An 18,890-nucleotide genomic window follows, 5' to 3' on the forward strand; every position below is an offset into this window, starting at 1 on the left:
AGAGCTGAGTTTAAATGCCATGTAAGAGTTACTTAGCCTCTCTGAGCCTCAGTTCCCTCGATGGTGATGGCATGTGCCACTGTAAAGGATGAAGGCAGGACTGAATCAAGTAAAGATGAGCCTGCAGCTCATTGTGGACATTCAGTGGGTGATGGTTACCCCCTTCCCATCTTTGCCTTAGAAACCTTGCGTATACCTGTATCTGAATTAACCTCAGAGGGGCTTATCAATGCAGTCCGCTGATCAGACGTGAGAAATGGTATCGAATAAAGCTTATGTCTATTTGAGTAGACACACCAGGCTTAGTAACAGAAGTTAGGACATTTATTTCAGTGTACAGTCAACTCTGCTATAACATATGTGTTCCTAGAAACCACCACGCTATGCCAAATCATGCAGTTAAAAACCACAGGGCTTACAGGGAAAAATGGATTAGGGGTGTAACAGTCAAAAATTTGTCAGTGACACAAATAGGAACCTAATAACGATGGTAGCATGGTTTTACACATGTTAAATGGCTGAGATCATAACACTACAATACATATGGCACATTTCCATGAGAAGACCTGAAGTTTGCTCGTGGAAGCAGGTGTTGGAAAGGTTGGAGCTTGTGAGTGTTGTCATGAAGTGGTACAAAGAGGGTTTTCTGAAATCAGATGGGAGATGTAACACCAGATGTGGGTGAGTATGGTGTGTAACATGCAGTAAAGTGAGGTAGCCGGCAGATGAGTATGGGTTTTGTGTATTTCTACACGACTGGGTTTAGCTGGGGGAAGTCTTCTGTGTTCAACTAGTGTGTTTTGAAGGCCAATTCATGCAAAGCAAACCCAAAATTCATAGTACGTTCCCTTATGTATCAATCACATTGGCATACATTTGTGTTTTTAAAACAAGCATTTCCGTAGGACTGTACTAGCTTCCTGGCAGAGGTCACCTTCCCCTAGGCAGTACCCAAAAGTAGAAGTAAATAAAATCAATGTAAAACATAAAGGCTAACGGGACCATTAACATCCTTCATAAAATGGTAATCATTTTATAAACATAAATCTTTGCATCCCATATATGTAGGTTACTGTATTCTAGGGAAGTGGAGTTATTGTCAGATTGCATTGAATGTGGGAATAACACGAGTGTGGGGACAGGTGGTCCTTGGCTGTATTTTGTAGTGATTTTGTCTTTGTCTTAACTCTTTGGATCATCTGCTACCTTGTTGTTCTGCCCTTAGCACAGATGAGCCACCCTCAGCACCCTGATCTCATAGTAACCCACACACAGACTGAGGGGTAGAGCAGCCAATAAATAGCAGTATGCTATGTTTCTTGATTCATCCAGATCTCTTTTAAAGATCCTCTGTAAATGAATCCTGTATTTTAAAAAGAAATGTGATCATGAATATATATGATTCTAGGAGAACAGGGATAGTCATATAATTTGTGACTTTAGAAGGTAGTAGGCTACAAGCACTGGAGGGTCCACGGATGAGCTTTAGGAGAGGTCCAGGAATCCCAGAAATTGCACACACATTTTTGTTGGTGAGTGCATTTTGGAAGCTTTCATCCATTCCTAAAGGGCTCTTTGATCCCAAAATGACCAAGAGACCGTGATTCACAAAAATCCATGGCAATGTAGATTCATATGGGTTGTTTAGGGAATTTAGCGTGATCTATGGGTTATCTAGTACTTTGAATCCATAAAGGGAAACTGTTATAGTTTTTTCAAGAAGCAGACGTGGGTGCCACCATCAGTGACAACGTGGAGCTTGTCTGACCAGCGGGTTGGTCTTGCAAGTCGACTTTGATGTTACCTCTCACATTAGCCTAATAGTAGTGAATGACTCCTTTGAGCAAGGGCATATGCCTTTCACCGGTGTGTCTCATGCCTCCCTTGACTTTATTTTGCAGATGGGAGCAGCGAGAGCTCCCCAACGGGCGTGTCTATTATGTTGACCACAATACCAAGACCACCACCTGGGAGCGGCCTCTTCCTCCAGGGTAAGGCTTGAACCAGTAAGACCCGAGGCTCTAGAACTGGCACCAAGAGTCCCCCATCAGCTTCTCCACCACTCACTGCCATGGCCATCTCTTTATTTTCCCCCACTCTCCTCCTTTCTCTCTTTATTTTCCCCTCCTCCGACAGTCATCCCCTTCTGCATTCTCTGCTCTCTCTTTCTACTTTCCCTTCTTCCTACATGTGTTGTATTGGCCATGGGCTTTCTTAAGTGGTATTCAGAACCCCCATGGATATTGGGTTCTGGAGGAAGGAGGGTTGGGGAGACCTCCGGGGCCCTTGGTGTCTCACTGGCCTCAGTCATTTCACCTACAGAAATATCCTGTAGGGCCCGATTTTCAGTTTCTTTCTGCAGAGGTAGCAAAGTCCAGGGACATTTATCCTGGGTTCCTTGATTGCCTTTCCTACTCACTTACTTTAATTCTGCTCTCATTTCCTAGGACAGACTAGGAACATTTAGAGCATCTCTGGGGGGAAAAAAGAGCACAAGGAAGCCAAGATAGAGAGGGTGTTGATGCATTTCATAGCGCCCTGTGTCCAACCAGCCCCTGGAGACAGTGTGCTTCTCGTTCAGCGGGCTTTGCGAGAACGCAGCTAAGTTCTCCAAAACCAGAGGATGAGTGAGGCTTCCAAGTGAGGGAAGAGTGTCCAAGTTCAAGGAGAAGGGGTTTGGTTCCCTGTCTGCCAGGGACAGAAAGTTCTTTCCACATGCGTCTCCCAGTCCTGAGAGCTTTCGAAAGGGAATGCATTCTGCTCTCAGGAAAGAATCACCTCCCAGTAAAGCAGCCATGAAGGGCTCCTACATAGAACGTGAATGCTGACTTGCCCCTCCGAAGCTTGTGGAGGGAGAGGATGTCAGAGGTGGGCGTATCGGGAGAACCCCCGTGCTCTGTTTTGTTCACCTGTCAGGCGTGTGCCGGGCAAATATCACCTCACTTTCCAGTCCTACAAGTTTCCACGGATGGGCTGCTTTTAGTTTCAGTTTTCCAGTAGAATGCTTTTGTGTTTTCCTTTTCTTCCTTACCGTTCTGGAAATCACACTCATAATCCGCCTCCTTAGTTCTCACTCTGTTTCTCCTTTTACTTTAAGTCCAGGGAACTTACCAAAGATAAACATCGACTTCTTAGAAAAAAATAAAAACATTTTATTATGGAAATTATAGAAATTTTCATATTGAATTTTTCAAATATGTGGGACAAAGAATGCCCACACACTCAACACCTAGGTTCAATAATTATCAACTCATGGCCACTCTTGTTTCATCTATACCAGCGGTTGGCAAACTGTGGGCCTGTGGACAAAATCCAGCCTGCCACCTGTTTTGTAAATAAAGTTTTATTGGAACACAGCCCCTCTCATTTGTTTACTTATTGTCTATGGCTGCTTTTGTGCTCATTGGCCGAGTTGAGTAATTGTGATACAGACTGTAAAGCCTGCAAAGACTGAAATATTTACTTTTCGGCTCTTGGTAGAAAACATTTGCCACCTCCTGCTGTGTAATCCTCACTCACCCCTCCCCCACCCCTGTTCTAGATCATTTTGAAGCAGATCCCAGACATCGTATCATTTTATCCAAATTTCAGTACATATTTCTAAAAAGTGTTCTCTTATTAAAAGTGAAAACACTATATTATTAACAGTATTTACCTACCACTATCAAACCCAGTGAGTAGTCAGATTTCTCCAGTTGTCTCACAAATTAATCATCAACTTTTAACAGGACACATTGCACACTTGTACTTTGTGAATTTATAGCATGTATATATTTTTTTGTCTGTCTTTTTTGTTTTGAACTTTTGAATTTATTTTATATATTTTTTATACAGCAGGTTCTTATTAGTTATCCATTTTATACATATTAGTGTATATATGTCAGTCCCAATCTCCCAATTCATCACACCACCACCACCACCACCACCACCACCACCACCCCTTTCCCCCCTTGGTGTCCATACATTTGTTCTCTACATCTGTGCCTCTATTTCTGCCCTGCAAACTGGTTCATCTGTACCATTTTTCTAGGTTCCACATATATACATTAATATGCGATATTTGTTTTTCTCTTTCTGGCTTACTTCACTCTGTATGACAGTCTCTAGATCCGTCCACATCGCTACAAATGACCCAATTTCGTTCCTTTTTATGGCTGAGTAATATTCTATTGTATATATGTACCACATCTTCTTGATCCTTTCGTCTGTCGATGGGCATTTAGGTTGCTTCCATGACCTGGCTATTGTAAATAGTGCTGCAATGAACATTGGGATGCATGAGTCTTTTTGAATTATGGTTTTCTCTGGGTATATGCCCAGGAGTGGGATTGCAGGCTCATATGGTAATTCTGTTTTTCGTTTTTTAAGGAACCTCCATACTGTTCTCCATAGTGGCTGTATCAATTTACATTCCCACCAACAGTGCAAGAGGGTTCCCTTTTCTCCACAACCTCTCCAGCATTTGTTGTTTGTAGATTTTCTGATGATGCCCATTCTAACTGGTGTGAGGTGATACCTCATTGTAGTTTTAATTTGCATTTCTCTAATGATTAGTGATGTTGAGCATCTTTTCCTGTGCTCATGGGCATCTGTATGTCTTCTTTAGAGAAATGTCTGTTTAGGTCTTCTGTGCATTTTTTGATTGGGTTGTTTGTTTTTTTAATATTGAGCTGCACGAGCTGTTTATATATTTTGGAGATTAATCCTTTGTCCGTTGATTCATTTGCAAATATTTTCTCCCATTCTGAGGGTTGTCTTTTCATCTTGTTTGTAGTTTCCTTTGCTTTGAAAAAGCTTTTAAATTTCACTAGGTCCCATTTGTTAATTTTTTATTTTTATTTCCACTACTCTAGGAGGTGGATCAAAAAAAATCTTGCTGTGATTTATGTCAAAGGGTGTTTGTTCTTCCTATGTTTTCCTCTAAGAGTTTTATAGTGTCTGGTCTTACATTTAAGTCTCTAATCCATTTTTAGTTTATTTTTGTGTATGGTGTTAGGGCATGTTCTAATTTCATTTGTTTACGTGTAGCTCTCCAGTTTTCCCAGCACCACTTATTGAAGAGACTGTCTTTTCTCCATTGTATATCCTTGCCTCCTTTGTCATAGATTAGTTGACCATAGGTGCGTGGGTTTATCTCTGGGTTTTCTGTCCTATTCCATTGATCTGTATTTCTGTTTTTGTGCCAGTACCATGTTGTCTTGATTACTGTAGCTTTGTAGTATAGTCTGAAGTCAGGGCATCTGGTTCCTCCAGCTCCGTTTTTTTCCCTCAAGACTGCTTTGGCAATTCGGGGTCTTTTGTGTCTCCATACAAATTTTAAGATTTTTTGTTCTAGTTCTGTAAAAATAGCCACTGGTAATTTGATAGGGATTGCATTGAATCTGTAGATTGCTTTGGGTAGTATAGTCATTTTCACAATATTGATTTTTCCAATCCAAATCCATCTGCAAACAGTGACAATTTTACCTCTTCTTTTCCAATTTGTATTCCTTTTATTTCTTTTTCTTCTCTGACTGCCATGGCTAGGACTTCCAAAACTATGTTGAATAATAGTGGCGAGAGTGGACATCCTTGTCTTGTCCCTGATCTTAGAGGAAATGCTTTCAGTTTTTCACCATTGGGAATGATGTTTGCTGTGGGTTTGTCGTATATGGCCTTTATTATGTTGAGGTAGTTTCCCTCTATGCCCACTTTCTGGAGAGTTTTTATCATAAATGGGTGTTGAATTTTGTCAGAAGCTTTTTCTGCATCTATTGAGATGATCATATGGTTTTTCTGCTTCAATTTGTTAATATGGTGTATCACATTGATTGACTTGTGTATATTGAAGAATCCTTGCATCTGTGGGATAAATCCCACTTGATCATAGTGTATGATCCTTTTAATGTGCTGTTGGAATCTGTTTGCTAGTATTTTGTTGAGGACTTTTGCATCTATATTCACCAGTGATATTGGCCTGTAATTTTCTTTTTTTGTAATACCTTTGTCTGGTTTTGGTATCAGGGTGATGATGGCCTCATATAATGAGTTTGGGATTGTTCCTTCTTCTGCAATATTTTGAGAAGGATGGGTGTTAGCTCTTCTCTAAATGTTTGGTAGAATTCACCTGTGAAGCCATCTGGTCCTGGACTTTTGTTTGTTGGAAGATTTTTAATTACGGTTTCAATTTCATTACTTGTGATTGGTCTGTTCATGTTTTCTATTTCTTCAGTTCAGTCTTGGAAGCTTATACTTTTCTAAGAATTTGTCCATTTCTCCAGGTTGTCCATTTTATTGGCATAGAGTTGCTTGTAGTAGTCTCTTAGGATGCTTTGTATTTCTGTGGTGTCTGTTGTAACTTCTCCTTTTTCATTTCTAATTTTATTGATTTGATTCCTCTCCCTCTTTTTCTTGATAAGTCTGGCTAAAGGTTTATCAATTTTGTTTATCTTCTCAAAGAACCAGCTTTTAGTTTTATTGATCTTTGCTATTGTTTTCTTTGTTTCTTTTTCACTTATTTCTGCTCTGATCTTTATGATTTCTTTCCTTCTACTAACTTTGGGTTTTGTTTGTTCTTCTTTCTCTAGTTCCTTTAGGTGTAAGGTTAGATTGTTTGAGATTTTTCTTGTTTCTTGAGGTAGGCTCGTATTGCTATAAACTTCTCTCTTAGAACTGCTTTTGCTGCATCCCTTAGGTTTTGGATCATTGTGGTTTTGTTGTAATTTGTCTCTAGGTATTTTTGATTTCCTCTTTCATTTCTTCAGTGATCTCTTGGTTATTTAGTAATGTATTGTTTAGCCTCCATGTGTTTGTGTTTTTTACGTTGTTTTCCCTGTAATTGATTTCTAATCTCATAGCGAGCATTGTGGTCGGAAAAGATGGTTGATATGATTTCAATTTTCTTAAATTTACTGAGGCTTGATTTGTGACCCAAGATGTGATGTCTCCTGGAGAATGTTCTGTGTGCACTTGAGAAGAAAGTGTAATCTGTTTTTGGATGGAATGTCCGATAAATATCAATTAAAACTATCTGGTCTATTGTGTCATTTAAAGCTTGTGTTTCCTTATTAATTTCTGTCTGGATGATCTCTCCATTGGGTAAGTGAGGTGTTAAAATCCCCCACTATTATTGTGTTGCTGTCAATTTCCTCTTTTATAGCTGTTAGCAGTTGCCTTATGTATTGAAGTGCTCCTATGTTGGGTGCATATATATTTATAATTGTTATATCTTCTTCTGGATTGGTCCCTTGATCATTATGTAGTGTCCTTCCTTGTCTCTTGTAACATTCTTTATTTTAAAGTCTATTTTATCTGATATGAGTATTGCTACTCCAGCTTTCTTTTGATTTCCATTCGCATGGAATATCTTTTTCCATCCCCTCACTTTCAGTCTGTATGTGTCCCTAGGTCTGAAGTGGGTCTCTTGTAGACAGCATATATATGGGTCTTGTATTTGTATCCATTCAGCGAGCCTGTGTCTTTTGTTTGGAGCACTTAATCCATTCATATTTAAGGTAATTATTGATATGTATGTCCCTATTACCATTTTCTTAACTGTTATGGGTTTGTTTTTGTAGGTCCTTTTCTTCTCTTGTGTTTCCCACTTAGAGAAGTTCCTTTAGCATTTGTTGTAGAGCTGGGTTGGTGGTGCTGAATTCTCTTAGCTTTTGCTTGTCTGTAAAGCTTTTTATTTCTCCATTGAATCTGAATGAGATCCTTACTGGGTAGAGTAATCTTGGCTGCAGGTTCTTCCCTTTCATCACTTTAAATGTATCGTGCCACTCCCTTCTGGATTGTAGAGTTTCTGCTGAGAGATCAGCTGTTAACCTTATGGGAGTTCCCTTGAATGTTATTTGTCATTTTTCCCTTGTTGCTTTCAGTAAGTTTTCTTTGTCTTTAATTTTTGTCAGTTTGATTACTATGTGTCTTGGTGTGTTTCTCCTTCGGTTTATCCTGCCTGGGACTCCCTGCACTTCCTGGACTTGGGTGGGTATTACTTTTCCCATGTTAGGGAAGTTTTTGACTATAATCTCTTCAAATATTTTCTCGGGTCCTTTCTCTCTCTCTTCTCCTTCTGAGACCCCTATAATGTGAATGTTGGTGTGTTTAATGTTGTCCAGAGGTTATCTTGGGCTGTCTTCATTTCTTTTCATTCCTTTTTTCTTTATTCTGTGCCACGGCAGTGAATTCCACCATTCTGTCTTCCAGGTGACTTGTCTGTTCTTCTGCCTCAGTTATTCTGCTATTGATTCCTTCTAGTATAGTTTTCATTTCAGTTATTGTATTGTTCATCTCTGTTTGTTCTTTAATTCTTCTAGGTCTTTGTTAAACATTTCTTGCATCTTCTCGATCTTTGCCTCCATTCTTTTCCCGAGGTCCTGGATCATCTTCACTATCATTATTCTGAATTCTTTTTCTGGAAGGTTGCCTATCTCCACTTCATTTAATTGTTTTTCTGGGGTTTTATCTTGTTCCTTCATCTGGTATATAGTCCTCTGCCTTTTCATTTTGTCTCTATTTCTGTGAATGTGGTTTTCCTTCCACAGCCTGCAGAATTGTAGTTCTTCCTGCTTCTGCTGTCTGCCCTCTGGTGGATGAGGCTATCTAAGAGGCTTGTGCAAGCTTCTTGATGGGCAGGACTGGTGGTGGGTAGAGCTGGGTGTTGCTCTGGTGGGCAGAGCTCAGTAAAACTTTAGTCCGCTTGTCTGCTGATGGGTGGGGCTGGGTTCCCTCCCTGTTGGTTGTTTGGCCCGAGGCGACCCAGCACTGGAGTCTACAGGCTCTTTCGTGGGGCTAATGGCGGACTCTGGGAGGGCTCACTCCAAGGAGTACTTCCCAGAACTTCTGCTGCCAGTGTCCCCCCGTCCCCACGGTGAGCCACAGCCACCCCCGGCCTCTGCAGGAGACCCTCCAACACCAGCAGGTAGGTCTGGTTCAGTCTCCTATGGGGTCACTGCTCCTTCCCCTGGGTCCTGATGCGCACACTACTTTGTGTGTGCCCTCCAAAAGTGGAGTCTCTGTTTCCCCCAGTCCTGTCGAAGTCCTGCAGTCAAATCCCGCTAGCCTTCAAAGTCTGATTCTCTAGGAATTCCTCCTGTTATCAGACCCCCAGATTGGGAAGCCTGACATGGGGCTCAGAACCTTCACTCCAGTGGGTGGACTTCTGTGGTATAATTGTTCTCCAGTCTGTGAGTCACCCACTCAGCAGTTATGGGACTTGATTTTATTGTGATTGTGCCCCTCCTACTATCTCATTGCGGCTTCTCCTTTGTCTTTGGATGTGGGGTATCTTTTTTGGTGAGTTCCAGTGTCTTTCTGTCGATGACTGTTCAGCAGTTAGTTGTGATTCCAGTGCTCTCGCAAGAGGGAGTGAGCGCACGTTCTTCTGCTCCGCCATCTTGAACCAGTCTCCCTATGACACATATATTTAAAAGTGGTGGTAACTCTGTAAGTGTGCTGGTTGCTTGCCTGTTAACCTCTCTGGTCTATAAGTTATTTAGACCTTGACCTGGTGAACGTTTGAATGGAATCTAAATGAAGATACTTAATGGTATCTTCTAAGAATGGCTGAGGATTTACTCTTCTTTAAATATTGAGGTGGAATACTAGACCCAGCTTTCTTATTTTCAGGATAGTTTTAATGTTTTATTGTGAGATGGCTCAGCTCTGCACCCCCTGTAGCCTATGAGTTCTTCCTGAGTTTTAGGCCCAGACCTTAAAGCCCCTGGCACTTAGTTTTGCTATGTAATAGGGAACCCAGAGAGAACAGAATGCTCAAGCTTTCATTGCTAATTAATGGGAGAAGTTCCACCCTGGGGAAGTATTACCATGGTGAGAGCAACCTTGAAACTATAGATGGAGCCATTATATCAGCAGACCTAGACATCCAGGAGCGAGATTGAACCAAAGGATTCAGTTTATCATGGCCATCCCCTTCTGTCCCACACATGGGACACTTGTATGAAGACCAGTTGTTTTATCCAGGAGAAAAAAGTATTGGACCTGGTAGTTAAGGATGAATGCAGTAATTTGCTGTTTAGTCATTTTTAGATGGTTCTCAAACTTGAGGTGAGCAGGGAGAGTGATCACCATAGAGCATGGTATTGGGGAGGCCTCACAGGGGGCTTAGACTTGGTCTTTAGGAAAGGCTGAGGGGTGGACTTCAGTGAGAAGAGGAAGGTGATCCAGGTTGGGAGAACAGTGTGAATGTAGAAGCTGTGTTTAGGGAATGATGCATGGAGCAGTTTTGCTGGAGTGGAGGGTTTGTGTGAAACAAAGATGCTCCAAGTGTGTACAGCAAGGCCCCTGGGTTTGGTGCAGATGCCCCCTGGAACCAAACAACATGAAAGGGCTGACCTGGCCTCCAACCACTGCTCTGTTTTTGTAGATTGTGATTCTGCGTAAGATTTTACCTGCAACCAAGGGTGTGATTATGCTGCTTAGAAGTTTGAAATTCACCAGTGCAGAGGACTTCTAGTTAAACATATGGATCGAACATGTGTTTATTTCCATTCCTTCCTGAAAACCCACTAAAATAGCAATAAAGGTTATAAAAAAGTATAATGATAAAGGAATGGGAGAGGAGAAAAAGCACATGGGAGATTGTAATCAGAGTTTAGTTGCTGATGGATAAATGGCAGAGTTGCGAAAGCTGAAACCCAAGCTTCCGGTGTGGGGTTTCCACCCGGAAGGCAGCCAATTTGCACCATGGAGCCCTGGAAAGCCTCAGCGATCAGAAACATATGGGGGGTGTGTGTGAATGTGTATGTGTATGTGTAATGAGACAAAAAACTTGGAAGTTTAAAATTTGTGCAGGGAGCAGCTAGATTTCTAGTTGTCAGCCATCGCTCCCAACCCTCTGCCATGTGTATGTGTGCACACACAGACGTGCACACACACACATGTTCACATACACGCACGTGAGTACTGCTAGCCTAAGAAGTTCCTGGGAGAGTAGTACCAGTGTGGAGAACACAGCCATAGCCGAAGGCAGAGATGAACTCAGGAAAAAAGGATTAAGTGAGGATGCTGTCTCCAGGGTAAAGACAGGAAGGTTTTTTTTGCTGGGGAAAGTGACCAGTCTAAGGGAAGAAAACTATAGATTGTGATATTTGGGGATCTTCTAGTGAAACAGCTGAGTGAATCCAGAAATCAACTTTTAGACATTTTAACACTCAGGTGTGAGGGTTGATATAAAGGTATCTTCGGACATTCAGGGTTTCAAAAAATTAACTTTGATGCATCCTTTCTCAGAAACTCCTAGACGATTTCTTCTACCAGACAAGAGGAAACAGAGAAAGAAGTCCTGAGATGCAGGACACAGGAGACTCTGTTCAGGGGCCAAGAGGAGGGTGAGGGAAGATGACTCAGGGCAGGAATGTAGAGCAGGCAGGCCTGGAGGACAGCTGTCCACGCTGGACAAAGGGTGCCTGGAGAAATGAGGCCCAGAGTTAAGTGATCCTGGGAGGCCACCAGCCCTGTCAGAATCTGGGGGTGAATTTGTGATAGGTCCTTGAAAACCAAGCAGAATAAAACACGCAGTTCTTAACTCTAGAGAAACAGAAAAAAGGTGTACAAGTAAGCAAATGTATGTATAGTATTCTACAAAGTCATAATCCAAACTCTGAATATTGAGTTAATGTTGGTTTTCTAAATTGGGAGGATGGGGGAGGAGAGAGCCTTGTGTGTGTTGGGGGGTGGAGTACAAGAACTAAATCCTCAGCTTTGCTAGTGGAAAGTCCATAAGTCATATCTAATTTGGCAGAACTCAAGAAATTATGGAGTAAGCATTTATTTAGAAGTACGACTGTCAATAGAAGAAGCAGTCAAGAGCTGAAAGTAGTTGTTGCCTCTGGGGAGCAGAAATCAGCAGTGGGGAGAAGGAGGGCGGGAGACAATGCTTTTCATTGTATCTCCTGTAGTACTGTTTGTGTTTCAAACCATAGATACATGATTCCTTTGCTAACAAATAAAAATAAATAAAAATCACTGGTTGGGAGAATTTATGAGAAAGGTGGGAAGGTTCCAGATTATTGTGAGCCTTGCATACTGATTCAAGGTTTTGACTCGAGCCTGACATAAGGAGTCGGTCTGCTGGGGTTACCCTGATGGCGGTTTATTGGCTGGATTGGATAAGGAGATTAGTTCAGAGACAGTTGGACGTAGAAATGGAAAGTCCAGGGCAGGGAGACGAAATAAACAGAAGCCCTCGGGCTGAGTGGCTTACTGACATCTGTAGGAAAGGAAGAGTCGGGAATGATGGTGTTGTTTTATCCCTGGGAGGAGGACTGATGCAGGGAGGACGGGGAAAGGCTCAGGTTTGGGGCGAGAGGGATGGCGTTTAGTGGAATCCAAAGTGGCAGCAGGTCAGGACGGCAAGGCAGTCCAGCAAGCGGAATTCAGACGCAGTCTGTGAACAGGGACTGGGAACTACTTGAGGAGAAGCCATTTTTAGGGAGGCTTTGAGTTTGAAAGAATTGTTGAAGAGGTGGCAACAAAAGTCAGCTAGGAGGCTAACCCTGAAAGCTGAGGAAAGTATCAGACCAAAGCGCCATAGTCATGTGGATAAGATCAGAATTCAGAGATGGTATGACAAGGTAGTTAGGGAACAAAGACCCTCCAACACTTTGGAATCGTACAGTGTAATCCATTTCGGGTTCCTTTTGCATTGGGTTAACCTCGTTTTCTTCAGTGGTATCTTTCTCTTATTTTTTTAAAACTCCTCTTCTCCCCCTTCCCCTTTCAAATTTATAATGGAAAATTCAGGCATACAGCAAATTTGAGAGAATAGCAATGAATCCTTTGTAACCATTGCCTGGTTCTAACAGTTAATATTTTGTTTTATCTGATCTTCCCACTTTTCAGGGGAGGGGACCAATGAATTGTAAAGCAAATCCCAGTCATCATATCCTTGGATCCATAAATACATCACATACACCTCTAACAGATGAGTGTTTTGTTTTAAACATAACCAAAATGCCATTATCCCACCCAACACAATTAACAATATTTCCTTACTTATGTCATGCGCAGTCTGTGTTGCGTTTTCCCCAGTTGTCTTAAAAATGTTTTCACGCTTGATTTGTTTGAATCAGATCCAAACTCAAAATCAACACATTGCTTTTGGCTGATCTCATAAGTCTCTCTTATTCTATAAGTTCCCCCACCCTTTCTTGTTTTCTTCTGGCTCTTTATTTGTTGAAGATCCTGGGCATCTGTCTTGTAGAATTTCTCACATTCTGGATGTGGCTGATTGTGACTCCTGGTGTTGTGTTACATGCTCCTTTATTCCTTATCTTTCCTGGTAAACTGGTCGTTAGATATGGAGGCTTAATTAGATTCAGATTCATTTTTGAAAATTGAAATATAATTTACACACAGTGAGATAAACAGATCTTAGTTATACAGTTCACTGAGCTTTGACAAATGTATACACTTATGTAACTCACACTCCATCAAAATGTAAAATATTTCTATCACCCTGCGGAGTTCCCTTTCTTACTTACTTTTGATCACTTCTTCCATGTGTATGTGGAAATCAAGTTACACCTACCAAGCACAGCTGAGGATTTTTACTCTCTGCTCTAGCCCTGCCTTGCCCATGGATATTTTAGGGCCAACTTTGGAAAGATTGCTTCCTCAACAAAAGATAATGTGGAGAGTCCTGCTGTCATTTGCACCAACTCTTCTTCTCGTGGTCATGCAACGTATTTTCACTGGCACCTTATATCAGGATAATTTCAGTTTCAAGGAACAAAAATTGGGATCCAAATTGGCTTGAATAATGAAGAGAATTCACTGCCTCATGTAACTAAAAATTCTAGATGTAGATCCTGGTTTCAAGTGAACCATGATCCAGTGGCTCAACAGTATCCCCGAGACTGGCTTTTTTTCCCCATTTTTCTGCTCTGCCATCTACTGGGTCAACTTCATATTGTGTTTGGGTCCAAGATGGCAGCCAGTCCCAGGACTGCATACTTTCTCAGTCATACCCAGCAAAGAAGAGAGACTATAGTCTTCCCACCATAACTAGCAAAAGCCGTGAGATTCATCCTGATGGGCTCAGCATAGGTCACTTGCCCACTTCTGGTCCAGTCAACACTTCAACTCCAGGGTTGGGAGTACAGTCAGGTGCCCCAGAGCCACTTGGATCTCTGACATGGAAATCAGGAGCTGTTGGTAAAGAGGGATGGGTTGCTGGTGGGGGCAACCACAGATGTCTGCTAGGAGCATCGAAGCCCTAGAAGCCTCCGTGACTGGAGCCCACCTGGCTGTGCCTTCCCGGAGGAGCCAAACTCCTGTGCCAGACCCCACACCAGACCCTTCCTCACCCTCCTCCTTGCCAGCCATCCTGAGATTTCTCTAGCATTTGAGCGGAGGGGTGAGGCGGTCACTATATTCATTCTGAGCTTGATGTTTGCAGCTGGGAGAAACGCACAGACCCCCGAGGCAGGTTCTACTACGTGGACCACAACACTCGGACCACCACCTGGCAGCGCCCCACAGCCGAGTACGTGCGGAGCTATGAGCAGTGGCAGTCCCAGCGCAACCAGCTCCAGGGCGCCATGCAGCACTTCAGCCAAAGATTCCTCTACCAGGTGAGCGGCTGGGGGCCAGCCACCAGGGAGGGGAGCCTCCCAGCGGCCACGCACATTCTCCGTCGACCTGTTTGGCGAGCAGGGAAAATGGTGGCTAGAAATGTCAGTGCTCTGACACTGGAGGTTTTACTCATCACAGTGAAATTCCTCAAACTCCAGTGTTTCTAACTTAGTGACTCAATGTCCACCTTCTGTGTTTATGGACTCAGTATGTATATCTGAAACTGAATTCCCCCATCTTTCTTCCAGGACTGGATTTCTCTTCTGGTCCCTCCATCCAAGTCCATTTACCCAGACTTGAGACCTGAAGATTGCTGTGACCTCTCCCATACCTTGCCTTTTCAAATCAAAGCAGTCACCCAAATTCTTCCCTTTCTATTGCTGCTACTGGTTTTCTTTAGTTGTTTATTATCTGACAGGTTCTGAAGGATGGAGGGACCTTAAAGTTCATCTGGATTTGGGGTGGGCAAACTATGGCCTTTGGGCCAAACGGGCCCCCAGCTAGTTTTGTAAATAAAGTTTTATCGGAACACAAGCACACCCCATAGTGTGGGTATTGACTGTGGCTGCTTTCATGCTACAATGGCAGAGTTGAGTAGCCACAACAAAGACTAGGTGGCCCATAAAGCCTAAAATGTTGTGGCCCTTTACAGAAAAATTGTATTGACCCCCGGTCTAAATCAGCCTCCTTCTATCTGATTCCTGATTTTCCTCTGTCCTTCCCACCTGAATGATTAAGGCAGCCTTGGAATTGTCTCTTTGCTGTCATTCTCTCTCCTCCAATCTGTACTGCCTGTTTCTAGCAGAGCAGTCTTCAAATATCACTGTCATTTTGTCACTTTTTTTTTTTCTTTTTAACTTTTTGGCCGTGCCACGCAGCTGTGGGATCTTAGTTTCCGAACCAGGGATCAAACCTGGGTCCCCTGCAGTGGAAGCTCGGAGTCCTAACCACTGGACCACCAGGGAATTCCCCGTTTTGTCACTTTTAAAAAAAATCACTGTGGAAGATTTAAGGAATGGGGCTTTGCTCTACATTATTAATCACTGGCTCAAAGCCTTCTGTGGTCATTACCTACAGAATAACATTTAAACCTTCTAGTCCTGAAGTCAGAGAGTTGTGGTCCCAAATTAACTGTCTAATGGTCTCCCATACTGGGTCCCTTTAGGAACCTTCCTTCCTGGGTCTCTGTCTCATTAGAGCCCCTACCAGCAGCCTGGTGCTTGGTGGGGAGCCCAGCCACACAGCTTCTTTGGCAGAGAGAAGTGGTATTCCCAAGTGGGAACTCTGATTACATTTTCTCAGAGCCCCTTGAACATGAAGCTTTGTTCCCCCTGCAGTGGAACCTGCACAGGGTGTGGTATATCGGAAGCTGGAAACTTTTTGAGCTGGTCTAGGACATCACCACGTTTAACTCACATTGTTTCTATTTGAAATGAACTTTAACCCCACAACCCATTTTTAAATGCTCAGAAAACCTGTAATTCCAGTTAATAACATTCATCATCAGCTTTGCCATCATTTCCAGCTCTTTCTCTGCTCACCCAAAGCAGGAGCTACCCCATCAACCAGAAGGCATGGTGGCATTGGCCTTGGCTGGCTTGTTCCTTCTTCTGTCTGTGGGGACTGATTGCTCATCATATAGTGTTTCCTTAGTATGGATGAGCAGAAAGTCTGGTGTTTGTCACATTGAGTTGCCTCCAAGGTCAGCTATGATGCCTGGCTACAACCCGTGCCCAGTGGTCTACCTGGTGCAGCACTGCTGGGCATCTGCCCTCCCACTCCACAGCCCCCTTCATACATGCCGGGCATCCGGTTCTGGCATGTTTCAAAATTGGATGGAATCTGGTCCTTCTCTGCATTTCAGAAATTATTCCGTTTGAGCTGGGCCCCAAAGACTTTCCCTGCCATTTTCTTGGCTGCAAAACTGGAAAGGTCTGGGCATCTTTGTCCTTTGACTTAGAGACAAGGACGCGTTTTAGGAGTCTCACATGGTTTTGTCTCCCTGCTTACCCGACTTCTTAAATTAAAAAAGAAAACTCCATTGAAGGACTCTTTCTTTTTCCCTACCCTCCCATGCACTGTGTAGGTTCTGTCAGTTGACCCAGATGTTTGGTGTGTGAAAGGGAAGATCCTGGAGCTCATGTCTGCTCGGTCTTTTGGAGCCTTCATTCCTCTCTCCTGCCTCTCTCATTTTAGCAACATCATTCCAGGCCTGTAGAGGTAGAACTTTGACTTGGAGTGTTCCCTAAAAGTAAAGATTCAGCGCTTAAAAGAAAATGTTCTCTCTGAGTCCTCTAACCTGGTTTTCTCAGCTTGGCTGGGGATCCAGGAGGGTTCTGGATGGAAGTGCTGGTTCCCTTTTGTTCCTGAAACAAGACCCATATTGAAAAACGTGGTAGGAATCTTTTTTGGGTCAGCTTTCAATGTCTCTCTGTTGATTCCCCTCCCCTCTGGGTTTGGTTTACCCCTCTTGTTTGCTATGGTGCCATGTCCTGGTTACAAGTAAGAAGAGTCGCTTTCATAGAGTTATTTTGGGGTTTGGCCTTGGCCCAAGGTTTGACTCGGAAGACTTAAGAGCTGATACCATACCATTGGCTTCCCCTCCCCCTCCTGCTGCTGCTGCTGGGCTGAAACCAGGCCCTTGTTCTTCTTTGCTGCCTGCAGAGAACACGAAATACAGTTCAATATGGGAAATCAAGGGAATCCCAGATGGCAGTCTCCTGCATTCCTTCCTGCCTCAATGCATACCTTTTCCGGGGGGGCCTCGCTGTTATCATCCCCTTATCTCTGACAAGTTTCCCTCTCCTGACGCCCCAGTGTGCCGTTGTTACTCGTGATCATCGTGCACATACTTGCGCTTGGCCGCTGCAGTTTCGATTTGCCCTCTGTTTTGTGGTCCTGCTGCGGTCCACCGAGCATGCCCAGCCCAGTCGTGTGCATCTTGTAATTGCGACGGGACTCTGCTTGCAGCCTACTACTGTTTCTGTGGCGACTCCTCCGCCACTCCTGCCTGATCCTCCCCTGATAATCAAAGGTGTAGCCAGTGTTGGCAAGACTGAAGCAAATCATCCTGCGGCTCCTAACGTATGGACGCCCAAGTGCTTTATCCAGAAACAGACAACTTGTTTCTTGCTCTGCAACGAGCCCCTTGGATCAAATTCTCAAGCACCTGGGTTTTGTCCTGTGCCCAGTGGGTGCATCCTTAAAAACAACAACAACAAAAAAGGAGCCTGCCTTCCACACTGTAACCTCTTTGCCCTTCCCAGAGCTTGTCTTGCCCTCGGCTGTGTTTGCTAGACATTCTTTATTTCTGAGTTTGTATCTTAAAATATTACTGGAACTAAATGCTTTTAGTCCCTAAGGGACTTGAACTCACGTGAGCCCTCTGGCTCATGGCCTGCACCCCAGTTCTTCCAGCCCAGGGACGGTTACCAGGAAAATTATTCAACAGCATTCCTTTCTCTTCTTAATAATAAAGGAAACTGTCTTGTCTCTTAGAGTCACCTGCACATCCCAGGATCTCTTCTCTGACCGCAGTCCCCTCCCCCACCATACCCCTTTCTCTGTGCTTTTCCAGCCATGCTCCAGGTAACACTTGGGATCTCTCATTTCAGGGGAAGGTGTGGCAGGAGAGAAGGGGCAGTTGGTTGGCTCACTGGAGATGTGGGGTTTTTGGGTTTTGGTTTTCTGGCCAGGATATATAACTTTGAATTTTTTGTGTCTTCTTGGCTTCTGTTCACTTCCTTTAAACATTTTTCAAGTTGTACTATATACATTAGGGAAGAAATATCCTCAAGTGCTTTGCTTTAACTGTAAGAGGTAAAATGATTATGAGCGTCAGCTTCCACTGACCCATTTCACGTGTCGCTCATGTTTATCAGTCTCTGGTCTCTCACCCTTCCTGTCCGCCTCCTCTTCTCTCCGCCTCTAGGGATGAGAATGAGAGGATACCAAAGACATTTTTCAAAAAACCACCTTCATGAAAGAGAGCCAACACTGTGTGAACATTTAATTTCTGACATTAAAAAAAAAAAAGGCAAAGATTAAGAAAGGGGCCGTTAAACATTTTTTGTTTCTAGTTCAGTGCAGGTCACGAAGCCTGTCAGAAAAAAGACCTTTTGGTATGTTGATTTGTAGAGTCAGGCAAGAGACGACTGTAAGCCCGCTGAAGCCCTGTTGGTACCACTTGGGAGCTAATTTCCCAGCAGAGCTGCTGAATGCTTTGCAGATCATCCACTTACTCTGGTGGGGGAGAAAAAAGGCCTGAATCAGCCAAAACAATTGCACCAAATGCTGCTGCTTTTAATTTCTTA

At 43.3% G+C, this 18,890-nt stretch overlaps 1 protein-coding gene across 3 annotated transcripts in view; it reads left to right on the forward strand.

Moving 5' to 3' along the window:
* Window positions 1–18,890, forward strand: part of WWP2 (WW domain containing E3 ubiquitin protein ligase 2) — a 145,487-nt gene that overhangs the window by 109,685 nt on the left and 16,912 nt on the right. For all 3 annotated transcript variants that reach the window (XM_067719815.1, XM_067719814.1, XM_067719813.1), the window contains exons 9-10: window positions 1,902–1,991; window positions 14,402–14,576. In XM_067719815.1, coding sequence (XP_067575916.1) covers window positions 1,902–1,991; window positions 14,402–14,576 — 265 coding nt within the window. The remainder of the gene's footprint in view (window positions 1–1,901; window positions 1,992–14,401; window positions 14,577–18,890) is intronic.

The sequence above is a fragment of the Pseudorca crassidens genome, chromosome 20 (genome assembly GCF_039906515.1).
Source record: "Pseudorca crassidens isolate mPseCra1 chromosome 20, mPseCra1.hap1, whole genome shotgun sequence".
NCBI lineage: Eukaryota > Metazoa > Chordata > Mammalia > Artiodactyla > Delphinidae > Pseudorca > Pseudorca crassidens.